The sequence below is a fragment of the Archocentrus centrarchus genome, chromosome 4 (assembly GCF_007364275.1).
Source record: "Archocentrus centrarchus isolate MPI-CPG fArcCen1 chromosome 4, fArcCen1, whole genome shotgun sequence".
Classification (NCBI taxonomy): Eukaryota; Metazoa; Chordata; class Actinopteri; order Cichliformes; family Cichlidae; genus Archocentrus; species Archocentrus centrarchus.
This window is the reverse complement of record NC_044349.1, coordinates 10,051,664-10,074,736: the sequence shown is the minus strand read 5'-3', so window position 1 is coordinate 10,074,736 and position 23,073 is coordinate 10,051,664. Positions and strand designations below refer to the sequence as shown.

The window sequence follows — 23,073 nt, the reverse complement described above, 5'->3', positions numbered from 1 at the left end:
ACAATGGGGAAAAATGTGACCAGTCCTTTAAACCCATTTTTGAGAAGTGTGTACTCAAACTGTCAAGTAAGGCACAAATTGCTCCTAGCTCTGAGGTTAAGCCTGCAGTACCACTGTAGCTGAGAGAGATGACAAGACACAAGAGAAGGAAGAGCAAAATAACCCAACACTCTGGACCAAAGGCAGTTTGTAAATTTCCTCTGTATTGTTGCCAAAGCCTGCATTCATCAACCAGTTAACATGCATACCTGTACTGTAATCCCACTGCTCTGTCCCATCCCTGTCTTTGTACTCATTTGTATTTCTTTAAATTTCAAGTATTTTAATACGTTTATTTAACTGTCTTCAAAAACAGACAAAATATTTTAATGCAGCCAATAAGCCAGCATTAATTAATTTGAAGTAAATTTCATTCATACAGCTTCATAGCCGCTAATCACGTAGTGACCAAGAGGCAACCTCTGGGGCAGAAGATGAAGAGGAAATATTAAAGTCTGTAGTTTCTTCAATGACCACTTGAGTCAAACCCCATAAACTCCATGTTGAAATGTTTAAGTTTAGAGTCTGGTAGAAAAAAAAACATTTTTTTATTTCTGTAATGCTTCACACCTTTGTGACATCTGTATAACGAACCAATTTAAGTTATGCAGAGCCAGGCCGCTTTGATTGACAGGTTTGCCAACACAGGAAGCTGGACCTCCAGAGTGTGTTTGTGGTGTTGGTGACCTTTGGAGCCTTTTTAGTGGTCCAAAGGGCATGACATCTGACCAATATTATGTTTTGCTGTGTGGTACAGCTGCTCTAAGAAGTTCATGTCTTTCGTGAATTAAATTCTAGCATTTTATTACTGTGTTACTTAGCTCCCGATTAACAAGTATGTGTGTCTGTGTGTTGCACTCTTTTAGTTTGTGCATCCAGCTTCATTAAGCATGCTACCATTAGCTTAACACATCACTATCTGGGCAATTTAATGGGTTCTGCCATATACTGTTACAAACACTCACACACACATATACACAAACAGCTGAGAAAAGGGATTGCATTGACTTTGAACTGGCACTGCTGGTGTAACACTTGCATGTTCCTCTGAAATTAATCTGCAGAGACAGAGAGAATATTCTAGGATTATAATCAAATGCACTTAATGTACACTGAACACAGCGCAGAGGTTTCACTCAGCTTTGCATAACTGTTTTCACAATTATCTACATAGACTCAACTCGCAGCAACAGCATATCTAGAAATGGACTCGTGTGCAACTTTAATAACCTTCAGATGATGTGAATATGACAGCTTCTGAGCTTCAATATGTGCAGCTGATATTGGCACTGGGCACATTTCCCATCTCATCACAGAATGTGACATTCCTCCTAACCAGTCAGTCACAGGGGAATTGCATCTGTGTCCAAATTATGACGTGACTCCTCAAAATAACTACTTATGCATTTGTGTGAGCAGGATCTGAGGTGTACGCGTATGCTGATTTCTGTTGCTGTGCACGCGTGTGTCTAGAAATGAGTTCATGAGCAAAATACAGCTTCATTAAATCCTCATTACCTCAGCTTCACAAAGCAGGCATCTCTATATTTATGGTCCCAACCCTATTTGTTCCTCTGAATAAACAAACCTTGGACTTAACAGGAATCCACGCACATTTCAAACACTTCTTTTCTTCACGTCTGTCTCCTTGTGCCAATGCTTTGTCATGATGAACGGCATGGATACATGAGCAGAGAAATAAGTCATATATCACTTATGTATCTCTCTTATTTCTTTCCTGCTTTTCCATGCTGCCAACTAATAAATGTTTGGCCTCTGTTAAGGACTGTTTGTGCTACCTAACAGTAATAAAGATTCACACAGAGAGACACAAAGCAATCAATGGTGGTTTTTATGCCACTTAGCTCAGAAGTGAAGGTCTGTTTCTGCTTTAAGCACTCTCATTACCAGACCATTTTACCCTGTAATGACTTAACCTCACACCGTAATTACTAATAACTCTTTGCTCTCTCGCCGAAAAGTAATTTGCTGTGTAAGTCAATGAGTTAAAAGTTACATTCTCAATATACGTATATAGGTAGTAGAAATTAATTAAAATCACCAGAACATGAGGTAATTCATACTCAGCACTAAAACTGAACTGACTAGTCATGATTAGTACATCTTTTAAAGTTCTTCTTGAGGCATTTATTAAACCATCTAAGCCTTAAAATGGCTTAGATGCAACTCTACATGTTTACCTCTTTTAGTAGTATGTGGATATATGAGGATGCATATTAGTCCCCATCTCTGCTTCTGCACGTCCCTCAACTTTAGCACACATGCTCACCTTAAGTTCTGTGTAAAACTAATCAACTCCACACACTGGCAGGCTGTAATACTGGCCTAATTCAGCTGTGACTCATCCATACATGTTTGAGCTGTTGACTGAATTTAGAGAAGAGGAGGAAGGAGAAAAGAGAACCTACGAGTCAGTGTATCAGAATGGTAACATAGGGCACTCTACAATGTCAGCGTTCTAATGAAAACAGATGAGTCTTTGGCTTGACTTTGTCTTCAAACGGATCATAATGACTTTCTATAATTAGATAAATGTTGTTCTGGTTTGTGCAGTTAGGCCAGTCAGCTATTGTGTTGACTGCTTCTTTCACTGATATGTCTTCTAGTGCAGAAACAATACACCATGCGGGCATGCTAACAAGGTTAAAAACTTGAAACAATGCACTGTTATGCATTCTAGACTGTCGGTTCCCTGTACTTTTAGGAGTAAAATATATACATAAACATTATCTGCAGGCGCTTAAATCGTTGTTAACCAAAGTATCGTTATCAGTAAAGCCAGCTGTAACGGACTGAAAACTATTGGGGCTGATTAGAAAGGACCAAGAACCCAAATGGTGCTTTCAAAGGAAGTCTCAGGTGTAACTAACAGGCTAAAGTGCAGCCGAGCTTTGAATAGCATTAACGAAAACCATTTTTCAACAGCAAGCTTGCCAAGTGCCGTTTAGAGGACAAGATTTTACTTTCATTCAAACCACTTCTCAGTGTATTTGCTCTGGCCGACAACGGGTAGAGAGCCTGCCTGTGTCCTGCAGTGAGTGGGAAGGTCTTTTTCCCCACATTGCACCCTTCCCTTGCCACTCCAGGGAGAGCAGAAGCAGCTGGCTGCAAACTTTCATTAGTGAGGGCTGCAGAAAAAAAAAGATGGCAAATATTTATCTTTGCACAGATCGCTGCGCAGGAACTGCATACAAAGCAATACGCTCCTCTCATGGAATCCCACTGCGTGAGAAAAGCGTAGGATGTGACTTGGTGGTTGGTGATAGAATCGGAGAGCCGTTGCTGAGTGTGTGAGAGCTGGTCTCTATGTGTGATTCCTTATATGAATGTGACTGTATTTCGGTGGGAACTTCCATCAGTGACAGTGTGTGTATTTACTTGTACAAATGTGTGCGTGATAAATGCCCTACCTACGGCTTTGCAGGTCTTCGAGGCAGGGTCCATCTCATAACCTTCATAGCACTCACACTTGTAATCTCCTTTGTAGTTGATGCAGATCTGACTGCAGGCGTCTGGGTTCTCACATTCGTCTATGTCTGCGGAGAGAAACGTGGCACAAAGACATAAAGATCAAAACAACATAACCATAGACACACAGAGTCCTATTTGTCTGGAGACTGAGACATAAAAGAAGTATATTTTCAGTTTCTATCATGTTAACAATCTCTCTCAGGAGGATTCTCACTTCAAAAAAAGAGAGATTCTTATTCTTCAAGCTTAATTTCTAGGATTTACATCTACCACACTTTGAGCTTCAATAGAAAGATAAAGAGATGAACATTTTTTTTTCATGGTTAGTGTATGTATACACCTTAAAACAAATACATTAGTAGAAATACAAGGTCCTCTACCTTCCACAGAGGAATCAAAGTCTGGGGACAAAGGGGATTACTCGGGTTCTGATGGCTAATAATGTTTCTTCTATACATCGTACTGTACAGGTCAGACTTCAGGTTTATATGATGGAATAGTTTGCAATCATCAGCGTACCAACATTGCACAGAATCACGTCTTTCTACACATTTCCCACTGACATCAGAAGAAGCTCGATAGTCATCTTAAATCAAGAAGATGTAGGAAGATTTTACGCAGAAAATGTAACGTCGTCATCATCATGGATGGTGGTGTGATGTGAACTGCCAAAGCAAAGTATACTCATATTTTTTTTATACATCTATCTTACATTCTGCACCTGGCAACCTCTCTAAGAGGACTGGTTGTTAAAATAACGTATTCATGCTCCTCAATCCAGAATGCCTGCATGTAATTAATAAGATGCAACATGCATACAAGACAGCTTTAGATGAGGTCATTTGCAGCAGAATGCCGGCCCCGTTTTTTGTGTTTAAGTCAATCTTTAATCATTCCAGATTTTTGTCTACACTGAACGAAAGAAATGCCACTAATCTTATATGACAGCGTTTAATGAATCATGTAAATGTGTTCCTTTGACCTGAAAATGACCATAGTTAGAAGTACTGCAAAATTAATCTTGAACAAAATAGCGATAGAATAGTACAAATGAAGTTTGGCTGATTAATGTCATACGTGACACTGGCCATGCTTCTCTGGACCAAGGCAGGGGTTTTGTTGCATATTTTTTCTTTACCTCCACAAGTCTTTTTGTCCAGGAGTTTGTAGCCAGGGGGGCAGTCACACTCATAACCAATTCTCTGGTCCTTGCAGATGTGGGAGCAGCCACCATTGTTGTCTGCGCACTCATTCAGGCCTGCAGAGACGGAGAGAGTGGCAGCAGAGGAAGGGACAGGGATGGCAGGGAAGAAATAGTAAAGAAGGAGCTGAGCATTGTTCAAATAATTCCAGCAGGTTTTAGACAGCAGAACTCTGGCAACACAAGAACAAGTTGGACAGGAAGACAATCCCACGAGCTTGTCTGTGCGGACAGTTTTAATCATCCTGCCAGTAAAGATATTTTTGTCCTGTCAAGTGTGTCTGTATACATCAAAATTTCAATTCAGTGTTCTTAAAAGCTGTAGAAAAAGAGAGACAATAGTGTATGTATGTGTGTGAGTGTGTGTGTGTGTGTGAATGAGATCCTTATGTGTGTTCATGGCCCATGGGCACAGTCTAAGCCAGTAGCTAGCCAGTAGCTCCTGGAACTGATCCATTCTCCAACAGGGACCTTGGCTTATACCAGGTGCCACTCCACTATTATGCCTATTGTTACACAAGCACATGCTCCCCTTCATCCTCTCATCTCATTCTCTCCATTTCCTCCCATTTTCCCCCCTTTTAGCAGAACAGATTGGACTGAGTCATCCTTCCTTTCCTTTTTGTATCAGTTTCTGCGCCTCCATTCATCCCTTTGTCTTTCAACTACCCTCCAGGGAGTGAGGAGATCTCTGCAGAAAACTAAAGCTGGTACTTCATTACCGGTTTACATTAAAGATTTAAGCTTCAAGGCTATAGGTACTGCTGTGAGACTAAGACACTAAGGGAGACAGAAAGAGAGAGACCGCAAGAAATTAAGGGAGACTGACAGGGAGCGGAAAAGAGAAGAATGGACTTTTGCAAATTTGCATGACATTTAACTAAAATTAGAGTTGTAATTTATAGTACAGTCAGATGACAGCATACCAACACAATATCAGCCTTATATTAAACTAAAATACAGTAAAGATATGAAACCCTGCTTACAGCAATTCAAGCAGGTTTGAACAGGACTGCTAGAAAACAACACAAAGTATGTGGTCATTCATATCCATATTTCTATACGCTGGGCTGTTTTACGTTTTGTTCAGGGATAAGGGAAACCACATACACTGAAGCACAGCTTTTACTCTGAAGGCAAATCTTCTCCATTTCCAGTCTGCATCGCACTTTTTCAGGTTTTACTACTGCCCGGCTTGTAGTGAACAAGTGTTTGCAGACAAACGTGAAAAACTACAGACATCGTGGCAATCTGCTAGCAAGCAAAGCAATCACTAGGAGGTTGTTGGTGCAGAACCCTCGTTGCAACCAATTTTACCCAGCCAGAGCCAGCAACCTCCAGGAACAACCTCCCTAGCAACTGATGGTTGTATTACGTCCACTGTGGGGGACACCTCTCGAGCAATGTGTGCATGGTGTTCACATGAGAAACCTCAAAAGGTCAGGCTCTACTTGGGTTACATGGTTTTGAAATGAAATACTTAACACTCACAAGCTCTGGAAAGCTTTGTAATGGTACTTTTCAGATTCAACGTGGACCAAAAGGCAAATATCCAGATCATCACATTTAATTTTAATTATATGGTAACATGGAATCTCATGCCAGAATATATCCATCTACTGTGAGATCAGAGCTAGCTGAAAAGGCAGCATGCTCACATATAATTTTATCTGATCTCAGGCCACTCCACTTCAGAGAAGCTGCGGGTCAAGTGAAGCTTCTCTTCATAACCTCAAACACTTCAACTTTTACACAAACTGAAATCTCATAATACAACTAGTTACTTCAGTTGCAATTACATGCATTTCATTAATTTAATAGATTCTATTAATAGGTGTATTTTTCTGATTGAGGATGGGCCGCACTGCTTGTGTGACCAAAGCTCAGGACGTGGTAATTATCTATGCCGTGTGGATAATCTCCGTGGCTCCTTATGGGTAACGCAGTCGTGTCACGCTTTCCTGGCTAAGATCGCACTAGAGGGCAGAGTCGTTTGGGTCTTTGATCATAACAAGGCAGTTGAGAAATGTCCTGATTTACCCTGCCTTGATCAAATGAAATCTCCTTTTTACAGAGAAGAGTGACCACCCACATTTGAACAAGCTAATGATGCCCGGTAGAGTTTGCGCATCAGTGTTATCACATTAGCACATACGCTCATCCATGTGTATAAAAACCTAATGAGTCTCTCTATATGTGTTTTTGTGTGTGCTTGTGTGAGTATGTGCGTGTAAAGAAAGAGAGAAATTCTCTTACCGCACTCCTTCATAGGTTCATCAGACCAGTCTTTGCAGTCTTTCACATTATCGCACACCTTGCTGCTGTCGATACACTCCCCGTTCTTACAGCGGAACTTTCTTGGCCCGTCGCATTTGGTAACTGCGGTGAACACATCAGATAACTGAAAGGTTTGACTTTTAGCAAGTGTTTTATTCAGGCTGCACGCCACATTAGCATTCGGCAACACAATAATTCAATCCTACTGTGATGAAACCCTCCAACACGTCACATTTTGTAGAGTACAAGATTTTAATGCAGATACAGTAAATGTCACACCTTAGCAAAGCAATACTGTCAATGTTTCTTGTAGCCTGTGGAGATAATTAGCCCAAAGGTTGATTGTTTTGGCTCTCGGTGAGAGGCATTAGGCAAAGTTTGATCAATAAATTGTTTAGTTCTATGAATAAAGATAGGCTAAAGATAGGTTTGTTGTTATTTTAACTGGGGAAGCTTACTGAGAAAGTTATATTATTATATGTATGGCAACTCAGTAAACACAACCTAAAAAGAAAAGAGCGATAAAGGCTTCATAGAAAATGTATGCATTATATGGTTTGAACTACAGAGGAGCCAGAGGCAGCTGAGCTCCCATCAAAGAGACCCTTTAACTGTCCTGAAAGTAGAAGCCCAATAAAATGCAGAAGAAGGTGACATACGGTAGGAGATGTGATACCCAGTGCCTAATAACGCACAAAGCAACTCAACTGATATATATTTGTGGGATACTTATCTGTTCTGTGTAAGTTAAATGCAGCGGAGTGGTTACAGTAAATAAACGTATCGCTGTAGCTTCTTTGCAATTCTTTGACTCATCATCTCCATCTTCCAGCACTCAGGAGGATTCAAGTGGAGGGAACTCGGGGGAGATTTAAGGCAGTGGAGATTCACAGCCTCTTATCCTCCCATGCCTCTAAGCCTATCTTTCAGTGGACACTTTCTGATTAAAGTTTCTCATGGGGCAGAACCCACAGGAGAAGCCATCTGTGCTGCTCTTCATTACAGCTCCTGTGAAGCTCGTTAAAAGTATTAAAGTTGTAATTGGACACATTTTTTTAGTAAATCAAGTATAAGAAAAGTTGGAAAAAACAAGAAGCAGAAGGCCTGCAAACACAGATCAAAACTTTAAACAAAATGTGGAATTTCATCTCAGCGTCTAGAAGGAAAGCCAACATTTTGCTACCAACAATATTAAGAGGAAAATAAAATATGATGATATATTGTTTTAATAATAATGCGAATGTTTGCTTTTTACGTGGTAGCCTTCCTCTTCCATACTCATGAGACGCTTACCGTTGACACAGCCAGCTTCATCACTGTAGTCTGGACAGTCATGAACTTTGTTACACTGTTTGGTGCCGTGAATACAGGAGCCATCGCCACACTGGAACTCATCAGGTCTGCACGTGAGCAGTGCTGAGGAACATAAAACACACACACTTCAGAATAAGCTGAGTTTTCATTATTATCTATTAGCCTAATCCATGAGAAGATAATGACAGAGGTCCATAATGCAAATACAAAGCATTTATTTTCCATTGTTTACAAAGTCATATTCAGCCCTGAATTTTTCTTCTGACTGTGCATTCCACTATCCAGCTCTAATCTATCATACACAACTCTTGACAGCACACAAAAATCCTCATAAAATCCTATACTGGAATGAAAAGCATTCGGGTATTCACACAGCATCTGAAGAAAACTCACATCTAGTGACCTATTGAGAAGGTGTCTATGTGCAAGTGCGCATATAGACATTTGTGCTTGCTCTGACAGCAGAGGGTAAGTTTATTTAACTCATTTGTCTTTTTAACTGGCTCTTTAATTATTCATGCGTTGTGTTTTGGACCGGCTCCACTAACGGATCACAGGCAGACATGATCAATGGCTGTGGAGCCTGTAAAAACACGTGGCAGACAATCACTGTATCAGGAAATAGGGTATGGAACACAGCCGCACACAGTGTCTCACACCAGTTGGGCAAATTTTGAGTTTGTAGACACATACAGACAATCACAGGCAGCATTAAATAATAAAAATTAAATGCAGGCTTGCAGCAAGATATGTGAACACTGACTGAAGAGGAAAGCTAAGACAGGCTTTTAACACTCAAACAAAATAAATAAAAAAAAGACAAAAACAGATGTTAATACTAAAATCAGCAAAGTGGGCAAGACATAATCCTGTGCCATCACAAAATGTGCTGATTCCTTCAGCCAAATTATTGGGATCTGAGCTCAGCTAATAATGATAAATCCCCAGGATGAATAGTTGTAATAATGGATTGCCATCTGCAGAAATGTTGACGGGAGGGAAAGAAGAAAAGTTGCGAAAAGATTTGACCATTTCTCATTTACATTAACCTTCTGTCAATCTTCTCACAGTCGCTTGTCTCAGTGCGTCTGTGAAGAAGCACGAGATTATTGAGACAGATGTTTCAAATAAGATGGGAAATGATACGTAGGGGATGTGTCTGTGGGAACGCGCAAAGCCTGATGGAATAGAGGAGAAAGTGGAGAGAACAAACTGGATGCATAACATGCAATGATTGTCACAATTCTCATTTACGTTGAAATGTTGTACCTCCCTAAGCTGTGTGCTATGCTCTCATTTACATTACACAGACATCTAAAACTATTACACCTTGTTTTACACAAAGCTCCAACCACCCACCTGTGTTCACTGTGATGAGCATTACACATCACACAGCTCCTTTTTATCTGAGAAATAGTGGACAAAGTTATCCGCATAGCTTCCTTCTATCTATCTATTGCACACTATTTTATTATTTTTATGGATCTCAGGTAGTTAGCAAACTGACTGAAACATTCTAGAAAAGATACAATGTGACAGTGAGGTCACTTTCCTTTGTTAATTAGCTTTTAACAAAATCATAAGCAATAATCATATCAATTATTTTAGGAAAACATTTATAACAGGTCTCTATCTTGTATAGCCAACCATGAGCAAATGCGAGAATAATTAGTTAAAGATGAGAAGAATCCTAAAATTAGTTACTAATGGATGCAAAGTAATTTCTGGTAGGATAAACAACAAGCACCTCTGGCTGGAAATCTATGAGAAAGTGTCCCTTCTCCCTTTGATTGATTACCTATGATGGTCTCGATCTCTAGTTTCAAGCCTGATTCAATATGGAATAATTTATGGTCCATATTAGAGACAATCAAACAACAAAGTTTTAGAGCCAGGCTAACTTGACGCTGACAAGTCACCTTTTAGGTATCTAGTTTCATTGGTTTCTCAGTCAGATCTAGCCTGTGCTTATTTAGTAATCTGTTACAATAAAATATACTCCAAGTACCTGGCTGTTTTAAGCCTCTAATTCACTAAGCTAGCATTCCATTTAATATCCCAGTGAATAATACATTGACCTTCCTAACAAAGCCAGTGTTAGCATTAGCCAATCAAGTCAAAACTCTCATCCAAACATGGTCATGTTCAGTTATAGAGATCAAAGTGGGTTTGACTAAAAGAAACAAATTTGAGGCTTCAAAATCTGCAGTTCCAAAAGCATATATTTTCTTTTACACTTTTGGCTAAGCCAAGTCTTGATTATAATCTGTTGCAGAGAAGGACAGCTGGAGACTTGACGGCCGAGTGGTGGAGCCTATCCCAGTTGTCACAGGGCGAGTGGCAGAGTACACCCTGGATAGGTCGCTAGCCTGTCGCAGGGCTACCACCTTCACACCTACAGGCAATTTAGAATCACCACCTAACCTAACCCCACTAACTGCATGTCTTTGGATTGTGGGAGGAAACCGGAGTACCCGGAGAGAACCCACACAGACACGGGTGAGAACATGCAAACTCCACACAGAACAGCCCCGGCCAGATGGTGGATTCAAACCCAGGACCTCCTTGCCGTGAGGCAACCGTGCTACCCACCATGCCACTGTGCTGCCCCGTATTTTGTTTTTATTTTATTTATATTATTTACATGTTTGAAATAAAACAGTCAATCAAACCACCTTAGTACAGAAAACCCAGGGTTAACCCTGAAGTTACCTGGATAAGCCAAATTCCTGCTTAGTAGTATAGGCCTTTGATTGGCCAGCAGCTCTACACAGCTATGTAATCAACTGTTTCTTTGGCTTCTCTTGACAGTGCTTATAATTGTTACTATAATTATTTTTGGGGGTATTTTTTTTCTGTGTTTGGATGGAGATTTTATTTAAAATAAAAGCAGACCCTCGTGCTCACCATCTGATGACAATATTTGTCACTCAGACCCGAGCGGCCTCTGGAGGACTCCTGGATGCAGAAAGTATAATTGAGAATTTATAGTGTGACATTCTTTCTCACACTCTGTGCCAAGCTTTGACCATGACACAGATTTAGATACTGTTTTTGAACCTTTTTGAACCTTAGGCAAATAAAAATGACAAATCATGCAATTATTACCCACATAGTTATTTTGATCTACATGGACTTGTGAAATTGTGTCTGGAGTGCAGTGGCCATTAATGTGGAGATATGGAGGGTGTATAGTTATATAGAGCAAGCAATGACCTATACATTGCAACAACTGCTTGTGCTTTGTGATTCATTCTTTATGTATTGTGCTAACGCTGTGTTATTGTGTGATTAGCATTTAAATGTGCAAGGAGCAGGTACACTATATTGCCAAAAGTATTCACTCACCCATCCAAATCATTGAATTCAGGTGTTCCAATCACTTCCATGGCCACAGGTGTATAAAACCAAACACCTAGGCAAGCACAGTGGTGCATGTGCTTCTGGAAGAATGGTCAAAAATTCCATAAACACACTCCTAAACTTTGTGGAAAGCCTTCCCAGGAGACAGGAGAAACTGTCATAGCTGCAAAGGGTGGGCTGACATCATATTAAACCCTATGGATTAAGAATGGGATGCTACTCAAGTTCATACGCATGTGAAGGCATACGAGCGAATACTTTTGGCAATGCAGTATGTGTTCATGTGTGCATGTGTCTGCTTCAGAGCTGGCATCTGGCTGTATGTGCGGCTGCGCAGTGAGCTTGTATCATGTCTTATGTGTGAAGTTGCTGTCATCTCACTGAGTGGTGTGTGGGCATGTGAAGAGGAAACCACATGGAGGTCACGCTTGCTGAAGGACCTCTACCTCCACACACAAACACACACACACACACACACACACACACACACACACACACACACACACACACACACACACACACACACACGCTCAGAGGTAGTTCTTTTCTTCTTGCACTGATCACGTGGCTGTATGGCAACACACTTGTGGACCATCACAATAAAATTAGAATTGATCTTCCTTTAGTCATTTTGTGGCACATTTGTCACATAGTCGTTCACAATAGAGCATGCTAGTCTTTAAAGCATAGTCCTCCAGTATTGGAAAGACATACATTTAAGCAGTTGCTTTACAAAACAACTGATTACTTTTGGTATCCATCAATAACTTTCATTACAGGCTATAGCTGGTATTAGCTTTTTATTACTACAACATCAACCAATATTAAATTTAATGGCCTAACAAGTACTATGCAGAGAACAGATAAATTACATAAACTATCCACAAGTACAAATATAAACCATTCATCTTAATTTACAAAACTAATAAAACTGTATTCTTAAGCCTGAGCAGTTAAATCAGTAGCACTCTCCTCAGACTGATCAGTCATGTTGTGCCTATTGTTTTTGGAATAATCTACAGTGATAATTGAAACATGTTTTGATTAATGAAGTAGTATGACTCCTTCACTTGTTTTCTAATTGTTTCAAACAGCAGCAAAGTGTATGATACTATATAAAAATGACAGTACAAACTATATTTAAAGAAAAAAATATGGACTTACGACAGTTTGCTTCATCTGATTTATCCTTGCAATCTGCGTCGCCATCACACTTCCAGTTCAAATGGACACACTCTCCGCTCCCGCACTGGAACTCGCCCACTGGGCAGCGAGGTTTCTGAGGCTCCGTCCTCCGGCTGCAGCGCTCCATGGACTCATCTGACTTGTCCTTACAGTCTGGGTCACCGTCACAGCTCCACAGGGCAGGGATACACTCCGAGTCATTGCAGCGGAATTCATGCTGGCCGCAGGTGGGAGCCGAGCATTTCTCCTCATCGCTGGCGTCCCCACAGTCGTCATCTCCATCACACACAAAGATCGGTGCCACACATTTGCCGTTACGACATGCAAAGTCTTTGGAGGGGCAGGCCTTGGCATCTGCAGGAGGAAAGGTAAATTAAATTATATACATATATTTTATTTAATCATTGATTATGCATCATCATCATCATCATCTTAGCATGTCCTGCCACTGCTGGCGGATGGCCTCCACAACTCTTGCCAAATACCCCAATCCTGTGCCAACTGCACCCACATTCTGCCTCCCACCTCTTCAATACATTATTAGAAACTGTAATATTTAAGACATCAATATCAGTCTATTCATTACAGAATATCTGCTGCAAGTAACTTTTCTTTTAAGAAACTCAAGTCAGATGTTATATGAAACATACATTCAGCTGAAATCCTCTTAGAAGCAATGTATGTGGGAGTAGATCAGATGTAATCCAAGTTAGAGGACAACTATAGCCTAACTTATCTCTGCATCATTCAAACTCCGTCACAGGTGGGAATACGTGCAGCAATATGCCTTTTCCCTCGTTCTCCACAGATGGAATGAAAGACTACTAGTGGTAAAATTTAGAGTTAATGAGCAGAGAGCTATTCTACGACTCCCTTCTTAACTCAATCAAAAAGAAAGATTGATCAATCTGATGACTGTGCACGGTGCCGAAGAACATCCCTTTACAGCACAATTCCCTTGAAAGTCTGACAAAACAAAATGCGGCAGGTGCAGGAACAAAGCGAAGATGAAGAACCAGGGAGAAAACAGATAAACCTGCTTCGTAGAAAAAGTATAAATTATGAATTATTAAATAAATAAACACTGCCTCATCAAAATCCAAACCCTTTCTCAAATGAATGCAAACTGCTATTACAGATAAACGTGTTGTTGACCATATTTAGCTCAAGGTCGGGAGTATATGTGCGGAAGTGGTCCAGCATGTATATATGGCTGTATAAATGAGCACAGCTGCAGGTGCAGAAACACTCCCTCCCGGAGTGTTTGTGTGTGTTTATACGTGTATGTGTGAATGCTGCTACAGAAACACCTGTAGAAGATGAATATTCATGTCCATGCCTGCATTTTGACCATCACAAAAAAAGTGTGACGGCATTCCAGTTTTTAAATGTGTTGTGTTTCAGTGTGTGTGGGTGTGTTGCTGTTTTGTATTACTGTGTTTATGCTTCCTCCCAGCAGTGACATTATCCAATTGCAGACAGGTTGGACAAATCTATTCGCATCATGTAATCTGCTAAAGAATAAATAAATATAAAACAAAAACACTCGTCTGATGCAACGCTCCTCTCTGGGCGACCGCCATAACTGCTTAATGCTCTCTCTCTTTTTTACCTACCCACACAGTGTGCCGAAGAGACTCATTATGATAATAGGCTATTGGATTCCCTGTTAGCTATTACTACTAGCATGCTAATCATCCCTACTCAAATCTAAGTAATTTAATTAGCATGAGCACAAAAACAACATCAGCAGTATCCCGGTAGAAAGTAAGGTGGTTTAGGGGTTGCGTAAGTTGTGTAAAGTTACAAATTGACTGTTTTCAAAACTTTCTGTATTAACAGCAAGAAATATTTTGCTTATGAAAATTCCAAACATATTTTGCAAAATCCCTGAGGGTGATTACATGTTTCTAGTTAGACTAAACACCCTTTTTATGCTCTAAGGAGGTCATCATTATAGCAGAAGGCTTGGTTAGCCAGGTGTGTTGATATAAACAGCAAGGCTGGGATAAAAAGCTCGTTAGTATGGTTCCCATGGGGAGACTCAGTGACTTAAGAGATAGTTTGCTCATAATAGCTTTTCTTCCGGTACAAAAACAAGCATACAGTTTCCAATTCAAGGACTTCTTTTGTGTTATGGCTAAAAAGAAATTTAGGTTGACAATATCAAAGGCTGTACTAAATCCATCCTTCAACCTTCTAGGAGAAGCAGTAATTTTGCCCTGGATGTTACAGTGACACCACAACAACTAAATCTGTTTAGTAAGGAAATACTGAGCCCCAGTATGCATCTACACCGACACAGAACCGTGCAAAAATCTTGAGCTACCCCTAATTTCTTTATATTTTGCTTAGATTTACTGAAATGTACAAACATACATGGAAATACAGTACATAAGACAAAACAGAGTTTGTACAATTCTAATAAGCTTGAAGGTCAATATTTGGTATGACCACCTTCATACCTTCATTCACAGCCTGAACTCTGAGGCAGCTTTCCTGTAATTTCTTTAAGTAGGCTTCAGGAATAGTTCTCCAGGCTTCTTGAAGGACATTTAAAGCTCTTCTTTCGATGTTGGCTGCCTTTTGTTCTCTTCTGTCAAGACGATCCCACACTGCTTCAATAATACTGAGGTCCGGTGTCGATCACATGCGTTCCAGTTGGCATTGCATGGTGGATCACAATATGATGGTACTTTTCTGCATTGAAAATTCCATCAATTTTAACAAGACCCCCAAGACCACTGGCTGAAATGCAGCCCCAAACCATGACAGAGCCTCCACCATGTTTTATAGATGGCTGTAGACACTCTTGTACCTCTTCTGAACTTCTCTGTATCACTCCATAAGACCTGTTACCATTGATTTTCAATATGAATCTTGTGTAATCTGGCATACCTCAGTGTTTTCTGCCTCTTTTCCTTCCTTACGAATGATCCTTTGATAGCCACACTTCCACTGAGACCATTTCTGACTAGGTTTCAGCAAATAGATGGTTCACCTGAAGGGCCAGATGCATCTGTCAGATCCTGTGTCAGATCTTTGCTGGATTTTCTTTCCTGTTTCTAAAGGACATGACTTGCAGACAGCGTTCACTTGCTGTAGATAGTTTTAAGTTTTCCACTTTTTCTTTTGTTCTACATTTGTCCAGTTTCCTCAGTTTTTTTCAAGGACACACTGCACATCTTGTGCATGGCCAAGATATGCCATATTTTCAGCCAATAGCTCTTTGGGAATCCCTATGGTGGTGCAAAAACATTACTTTATGCCTGTCAAATTGTGGTTGGCTGTTTTTTTTTTTAGATTCAACTAAAGAAATGGGAACAAATGATGTGTTTTTGCAACAGGCTGCTAGTAACAAAGTACCTAAAGATACAATTTAAAAATTGGTTCTTTCTTAAGTTGTCTGTTTTGTGCAAACACAACACTGCTTCATGCCTGGAGTTTGATTCCTTTGTTATACTGATGATTTATAGGTTTCATAGAGTTGGCTGCAGCTTAGGAGGTAGAGCAGGTCATCTACTAATCAGAAGGTCGGTGGTTTGACCAGTCTGCATGCTAGAATATCATAAGAATCATTTAGGTTAGTGTTAAGTGACTTAAACAAACAAAAAACCATGTCACTGCATATCAGGACCTGGGATAGAAACTAATCAGCCTGTTCTCACAGTCAACTACCTGAATGACTCATATGACCCACATTCTTAAGACCAAATAACAGATGCCATCACCCAGCAGTGGTGAGTACCTTCTTAAAAAGAAAAGTAGCAATCCATGAATTTGCTACAGGGTGTTCGAGGATGTGCCGGAACACCTCTGATCTGGGATGGTCCCAATTGCAGGTTACGGGACATAAACAAGTCATATTTGGATAACACAGCGGTAGAACACGAATGAGCCAAACTGATGCTGTGGGACATTAAAACCTCTCTGTTTTATTTTTGATTTAGAACAAAAAAAACCCCAAAACAGAGCAGTTAACAGAGAAAAAGATCATTGTCTTTCAAACCTTTGGAAAGAGCTGTGTCCCTACTTAAAGAAAGAATTAAAATATTCAAACACGGGTATTCTTAACAGCACTTCAAACAAATTGGGGACCTGGCTTATACAATTAGACTCTTGCTAAGCTGTTTTCTTTTGCCTCTTAGGTCGCTTTTATTTTAAGTGAAAATCTTTCCTAATATGCCCAAAAGTCTTTTTCAGAATGTAGCCATTTTGCCTCAGATTCCCCAGCTCTCAGTTTTTTCCAGTTTCACTTAACCAGCTTTAAGAACACCATACCAAGGTCTTTAGACTGTTATTTTTGCATCACTGACTACCCACTTTGTTAGCTTATTGTCCTTATAATTAACACAATTTGCAGATGCTGAAAAGCCACATTTGTCTGTGCCACAGTGACTAGCACTGCCAATAACAGCAAGTCTGAAGTCTGAATCTGATGGTTGGCTGGAGCCCTGATCTCAATATCATCAACCCAGTCTGGAATTACATAATACGATGTCAACACGTCCCAAATTCACAAAGTAACTGTGGCAAATTCTTCAGGAATCTCTAAACAACCCCTTTGACATGTTTTTTTTCTTTGTATGAAGTTAATTTGAAAAATAAAAATGATTAATTGCTATCATTTTTAAAAAATTGATACATGCCAAGAAGTCTTTGGTCTTAACTTAATTTAATTCAGGCTTAAACCAACCCTTAGACACACAGGGATGAGTGACTGGGGAGGAGCCCAGAGCTTGAAAGCATCCATCAGATGGTAGATCCACTTAGTAGAAATATTGGATAGCTTATGGATGTCTAAAAATGCTAAAAAATAATAAAGAACTAATAATAAGTTGTAATCACTGTAAGAGTTACTGGTAGAACATAAATAAGAGTTAGAAAGAATCGGACTGCACTACAGAGTGGACTCCTGACTGTTAATTAACCACATCTGTCCAACAGATTAGTCGACCAATTACAATTTTAAAAAGGTAATCAGTAATCTATATCTGATTCCATCTTGACAGCTACTTTCCCCTGTAGGTGACTGTGCTTAACTAGGGGTCGAAGCTTTCCATCCATCCATCCACAGACCCACCAGCGAACAGCTAATAGATGAACCAATAAGATAGGGCACAGCTCACTGACCTTGATCTAAAGGACAACTGAATTCTTTCAACAAGGAGTAGTACATAACAAGCAGTTATGCATGCACACACACACACACACACACACACACACACACACACACACACACACACACACACACACACACACACACACACACACACACACACACACACAGTGTGAGAAAGATAAAGAATCTTTACTAAAACACAAAGATGCAAACACATATGAATGGACAATAAAATATCCCCAAAAAAAATGTATTGCACACACACTAGACACACACTCCTCATCTCCCAGCTTTTCTCCACGAGCCACTGAGCTTAATGTTTCTGGAGCAAGGAATCCAATCAGACTGTGGTCTAACATGTCAGGCACTGACCTGCGGCATGGGAGCATGCACATACGTGCGCGCACACATACACACAGTTTGTCTGATCACCTCAGTTCACCGGGTACACTACTGCAGCAGTACAGCAAGGTGAAGATCACAGATCAGCTCTTAACAACCAGAAATGGAGACAAAATATTTACTTCGCAGCGCTGTGTAAAATGCTGCATTTAACTGAACAGCAGAGAAGCACACCAGCTCTGCAATCTGCTCAAAAAAAAGAAAAAAATACAGCAACACCTGAAAGCATTTTAACGGTGAGGAGATTTAATGGGCCGTATAGAAGACAAGCAACATGTTCATCTACTCTATGGAATATCAATATGTATAGCTTATCTTTCACACAGGCACATCAATAAAAAACAAATCCGTGTTGATTCAAGCATACCTTGTACCACCAGATACATGAGGGTAATTGTAAACAAACTGACATTTATATTCATGAGGATTGATGGTGGGGAAACAAAAAAAAAAAAAAAAAACCCAAACAGCAGGAATTTTTACTGCTTAATTATTCAAGATTTATTAAAAAGCCATCAAGTATTATATACCCATTTCTAGGTGATTCAGAGTTACATTCTTATCCAAGATCAGGAATGCGTTTTGATGGGTCCAAAATGCATTCATCTGTTAGCCGAAGGTTGAAACTGTCTCTTTGCCTACAGTCTTCACTGTTGAAAACCTAACCTGCAAAAGCAGGAATCTCCCCTCACCAAAACAAAGGCAAATGTCATATACTCAGGAAAAAAACTGCTGCCCTTTTCAAAGAAACAGTGCTTTATTATAAAGGGACCACCGAGGAGTGATGGTAACGCTTTGTGCACTATATTTACCATATTTGTGCAAGTGATAACAAGATACAGCAAGCGAGCTCCCCTGCCATCTCTCACTGACATATCTGACCCACTTTCACCGGAGCATCAGAGAAACTACAGTATTAAAGGTTAAAATCAGCGAGCAATTACACGATGATGCCTCTCTTCTTTCTTTTTTTTTTTTTTTTAAGCCCACCAATAAGAAAATTCACAAATTTCACACAATTTTCTTGATCCCCACAACTGAACAGCATTCAAGAAGCATCTTCATATACTGTGTGAGTGTTCTGGGGACAGTTACCTAATGTAGCATTTTATATCAGGGACCATTACTCTGGAAATCATTAACACAGCATACTGTCAGAGAAAGAACAACGCCAGAGGTGTCAACTTCCCAGCATCGTCCCGTGACAACATGGCTGTGCGTCACCAATTTTTCAAAATGTTAACCTGATGCCTCTTACTCTGAATGTGACAGAAGAGTAGACAGAGGGAGAGGCAGTTATAGATTATACTTTTGGCACAGCACATCCTATCTGAATGAGAATGTGTATGTTTGTGTCTGAAGACTGGCAGAGACAACTTGACATGAAGTCCCTCTCCAGGGTTCTACAAAGTGTTTATCAGTGCTTTGGCTACATTAGATGTTTAAAGCATCAGCAAGGGAGGATAGCATCTCGCACTCACACACACACACACACACACACACATACACACACAAACACGAAACACCAGACAGACAGGCCCTGAGCCCTTGGCTCTTCAACTTACTGTAACATAAAAGAGATGCTCTTTTCCTAATGGAATAGACAGTGAGGGAAGATGAAATTCCAAATAGATTTATCACTGACTGACATACAGACTGCAGCTTCAGAACAGATTCACTTCCCAACAGCCAGGCCAAATGGAGTTTAACAGGGACAAAGCACACACTGCGCGCTTGGAGCATCGGTGGGGAGCGCCATTACACATCTGTCATCTTTTTTTGCTTGGAAAATGTAAATAAATAAATAGCATACAAGATCATGTGAGTGAAGAGTTTCTGAATTTTCAGCAATCTTGTGCTTTGATGACATTTGCTTTTCCATAAACCGTACTATATAAGAATATAGAATTCTTGAACAGTTATTGATGGCGCTTAACTTTCTGAAATCCCAAACTGTGTTTGGTGAGCTTAAGGTTTCTCCACAGATTGAACAAAAATGTTACATGCTGAAATACAACTACAGGTGCTCCGTAGCGTAGTCACCTGACAAGTGAAAGATCCCTGGTTCAGTTCACAGAGGAGACACAAATCCCTTTGGGGTTGTGCCAGCGAGGGCATCGGGCATAAAAATCTGACAAATCAAACATGCGGAACTACCTGCTGTGGCTTCCCCTTTTGAATAAGGGAGCAGTCGAAATTGGCTACCATATTGAAAACAAACACAAATGAGTCTGATTAAAACATATTCTGGTCAATAAATTGCTCTCAAAATCTGTTTTATATCATTCTTAGTACAGTGCAGCAGCAACTGCAATACAATAAAGCGATAAAACTAAAAGATTGAAAAAAAAAAATTATATATATATATATATATATATATATATATATATATATATATATATATATATATATATATATATATATATATATATAGCTCCTCAGGCTTATATATATATATATATATATATCACCAAAAATTAAGCATTCAAATTTCATCATTTCATCTCCCCTGTTATGGCCTTTCAAACTCTCTGATCCCCTGGGGTTTGACCATCTCTGCTCAGACTAAAAACATGTCAAACCGAGTGTGAAAAGCCAGGGAGAATAAAGCCTCGATGTAGCGTGGCGGCAGAGCCCGGGGAATCCGACTGAAATGGCAGCTTAGATGAAGAGAAAAATGGCACAAAATTTATTGAGCCTCTGAAAGTCTCTATGCAACCTGATTGGTATACTCCAGGGAAAGACTCCTCTTAACCACCTTCATGATGAGCAGAGACTGTAGGGACTGCACACACACATACACTGAACACACACACAGCCCAACAGAGGCGGTATACTGAATAGAACAGGATATTTCAAAAGCTCAATCATTATGCCATCTGACAGCAGCTTAGAACTGAATATTAACAGCCTCACAAGCAATCACTGTAAACCGAATGTGTGTTTTCCTGTATATACACACGTGTGTACACCTCCTGCATGATGAGTGTCCTGGTGAGTCTATACATATAGACGTCCATTTGCACAAAGAGCATTGTGGATTTCAGCCATAAAATGTAAAAACCATTCTCATAGCTCCTCAGGCTTAAATCTTATCACACTCACATGTGTGAGCCACATAGCCCGGCTGGTCTGCTTGCCTGCTTGAAAATTAATTGTATTCCCTCCCATAATTGTCAAACACTAAATTTATGTGTGTATTAAAAATGGGTCATAATGATTAATTGTGGCGATTGCATCTTCACAGAAAATATGTAATCATATATTGCATAGCTGCTGCACAATGGCATAATTACAATTTTAGATGGCTTTATAACAGAGATGTAGTGCGTCGTGTGTGATTTTTCTTCAGCTGCAAGAATTTCCTAATTCATGACAGAAATGTGTCTTCAAACTATACAGCAGACTTTAACTTAGTGTCTGTATTAGTCTGAAAAACTGTTAAACTATTACTCATCCAAGGATCTGAATGTTGTTTTTAATTCTCTGTGTATGGATTTAGTAGTGCAAGACGACCACATTTAAGTTTCACTTGTAATAAATTTGATTATGCATTTTCCTACTATGCATTAGCACATTACTGACCACCACGTTAGCAGCCATTTAGGTGAGAAATAAATCATTGTGATAAAATAAAAATAGGAAAAGGGCTTTGAAAACATTTTCGTGCCTGGCAAGTGTGGTTGGCCTTCAGCTGTCTAGAGCTCACTGGCCAGGAAAAGCAGCAAAGTGAAAAGATCCTACATCTGATTCTGTTGCATCACCTTTTGGCTGGACCTAAGCTGTGTTTGCACCTTGGTCAATTTCCAGACAAACAGGCTTCACTGTCATCTCCAAGTAATACGGAGAGGGAGGGTGTGTGTGTGTGTGTGTGTGTGTGGACGGGGTTGGGGGTGAGAGAGGAATGAGTAATGTTCTTAAAACCATCAATGGAAGAAAACAGTCTACTTGAAAGTGGAGTGCAACCGCCTCTGGGTGCCCAGTGAGCCTGTTTGTGTGCTGGCGCTCCATTACATTACACCTACGCGCACAGTGAGAGCAGTCAAAGGATTATAAATGAAGGAGAATATAATGGGAAGAAACTCTGAGACAACGGCTAGCACTCTGTATCTATGCAGCCACCTCTTATAGTGGAAATGTGGGTGAAGCAAGATTAAAGAGGAAAAACACATTACAATGACTACACTTTTTTTTGTCAGTGAACTCTTCTTGGTCCTCTTTGATCTCTTATCAAATAATGGAATCCAAGTTGTTTTTCCTATAGCTACCTATAATAAAGAAGCTACATATTGCATGTATGTAGATGTGCAGGAAAGATGATGCACATTTTCATTTGTGTATAGTTTTTATCTCACTGTTTTTCATTAGGATGTTTACTCCATGTAGAAAGGACCTGAGCTTTCTGATAAAACTTGTTTATTAAGATGTGCAAATTTTTACCCCTTTTATTTTCCATCAGAAAAACACACAAATACAGCACTCACATAATCTCTCCCTCTGCACGGCTCCTCTCTGCCGCACTATAAAACACCATCTAACATATCCCTGGGCATCGATTCGGCAGCAACTTGCTGTAATATAACGCAGCAGCAGCAGCACAGGCTGACGTGAAAAGAGCAACAGGTCCTCGGGGCCTGCGGCAGCTTTCAGACTACTGTCTTTCTCTCTGTCTGTTGAT

At 40.0% G+C, this 23,073-nt stretch overlaps 1 protein-coding gene across 2 annotated transcripts in view; it reads right to left on the bottom strand.

Moving 5' to 3' along the window:
• lrp8 (low density lipoprotein receptor-related protein 8, apolipoprotein e receptor) overlaps nucleotides 1–23,073 on the bottom strand; it is a 178,548-nt gene that overhangs the window by 30,621 nt on the left and 124,854 nt on the right. For both annotated transcript variants that reach the window (XM_030727078.1, XM_030727079.1), the window contains exons 5-9: nucleotides 12,851–13,225; nucleotides 8,303–8,425; nucleotides 6,989–7,111; nucleotides 4,670–4,789; nucleotides 3,471–3,596 (exon numbers count right to left, since the gene is read on the bottom strand). In XM_030727078.1, the coding sequence (XP_030582938.1) occupies nucleotides 3,471–3,596; nucleotides 4,670–4,789; nucleotides 6,989–7,111; nucleotides 8,303–8,425; nucleotides 12,851–13,225 (867 nt within the window). The remainder of the gene's footprint in view (nucleotides 1–3,470; nucleotides 3,597–4,669; nucleotides 4,790–6,988; nucleotides 7,112–8,302; nucleotides 8,426–12,850; nucleotides 13,226–23,073) is intronic.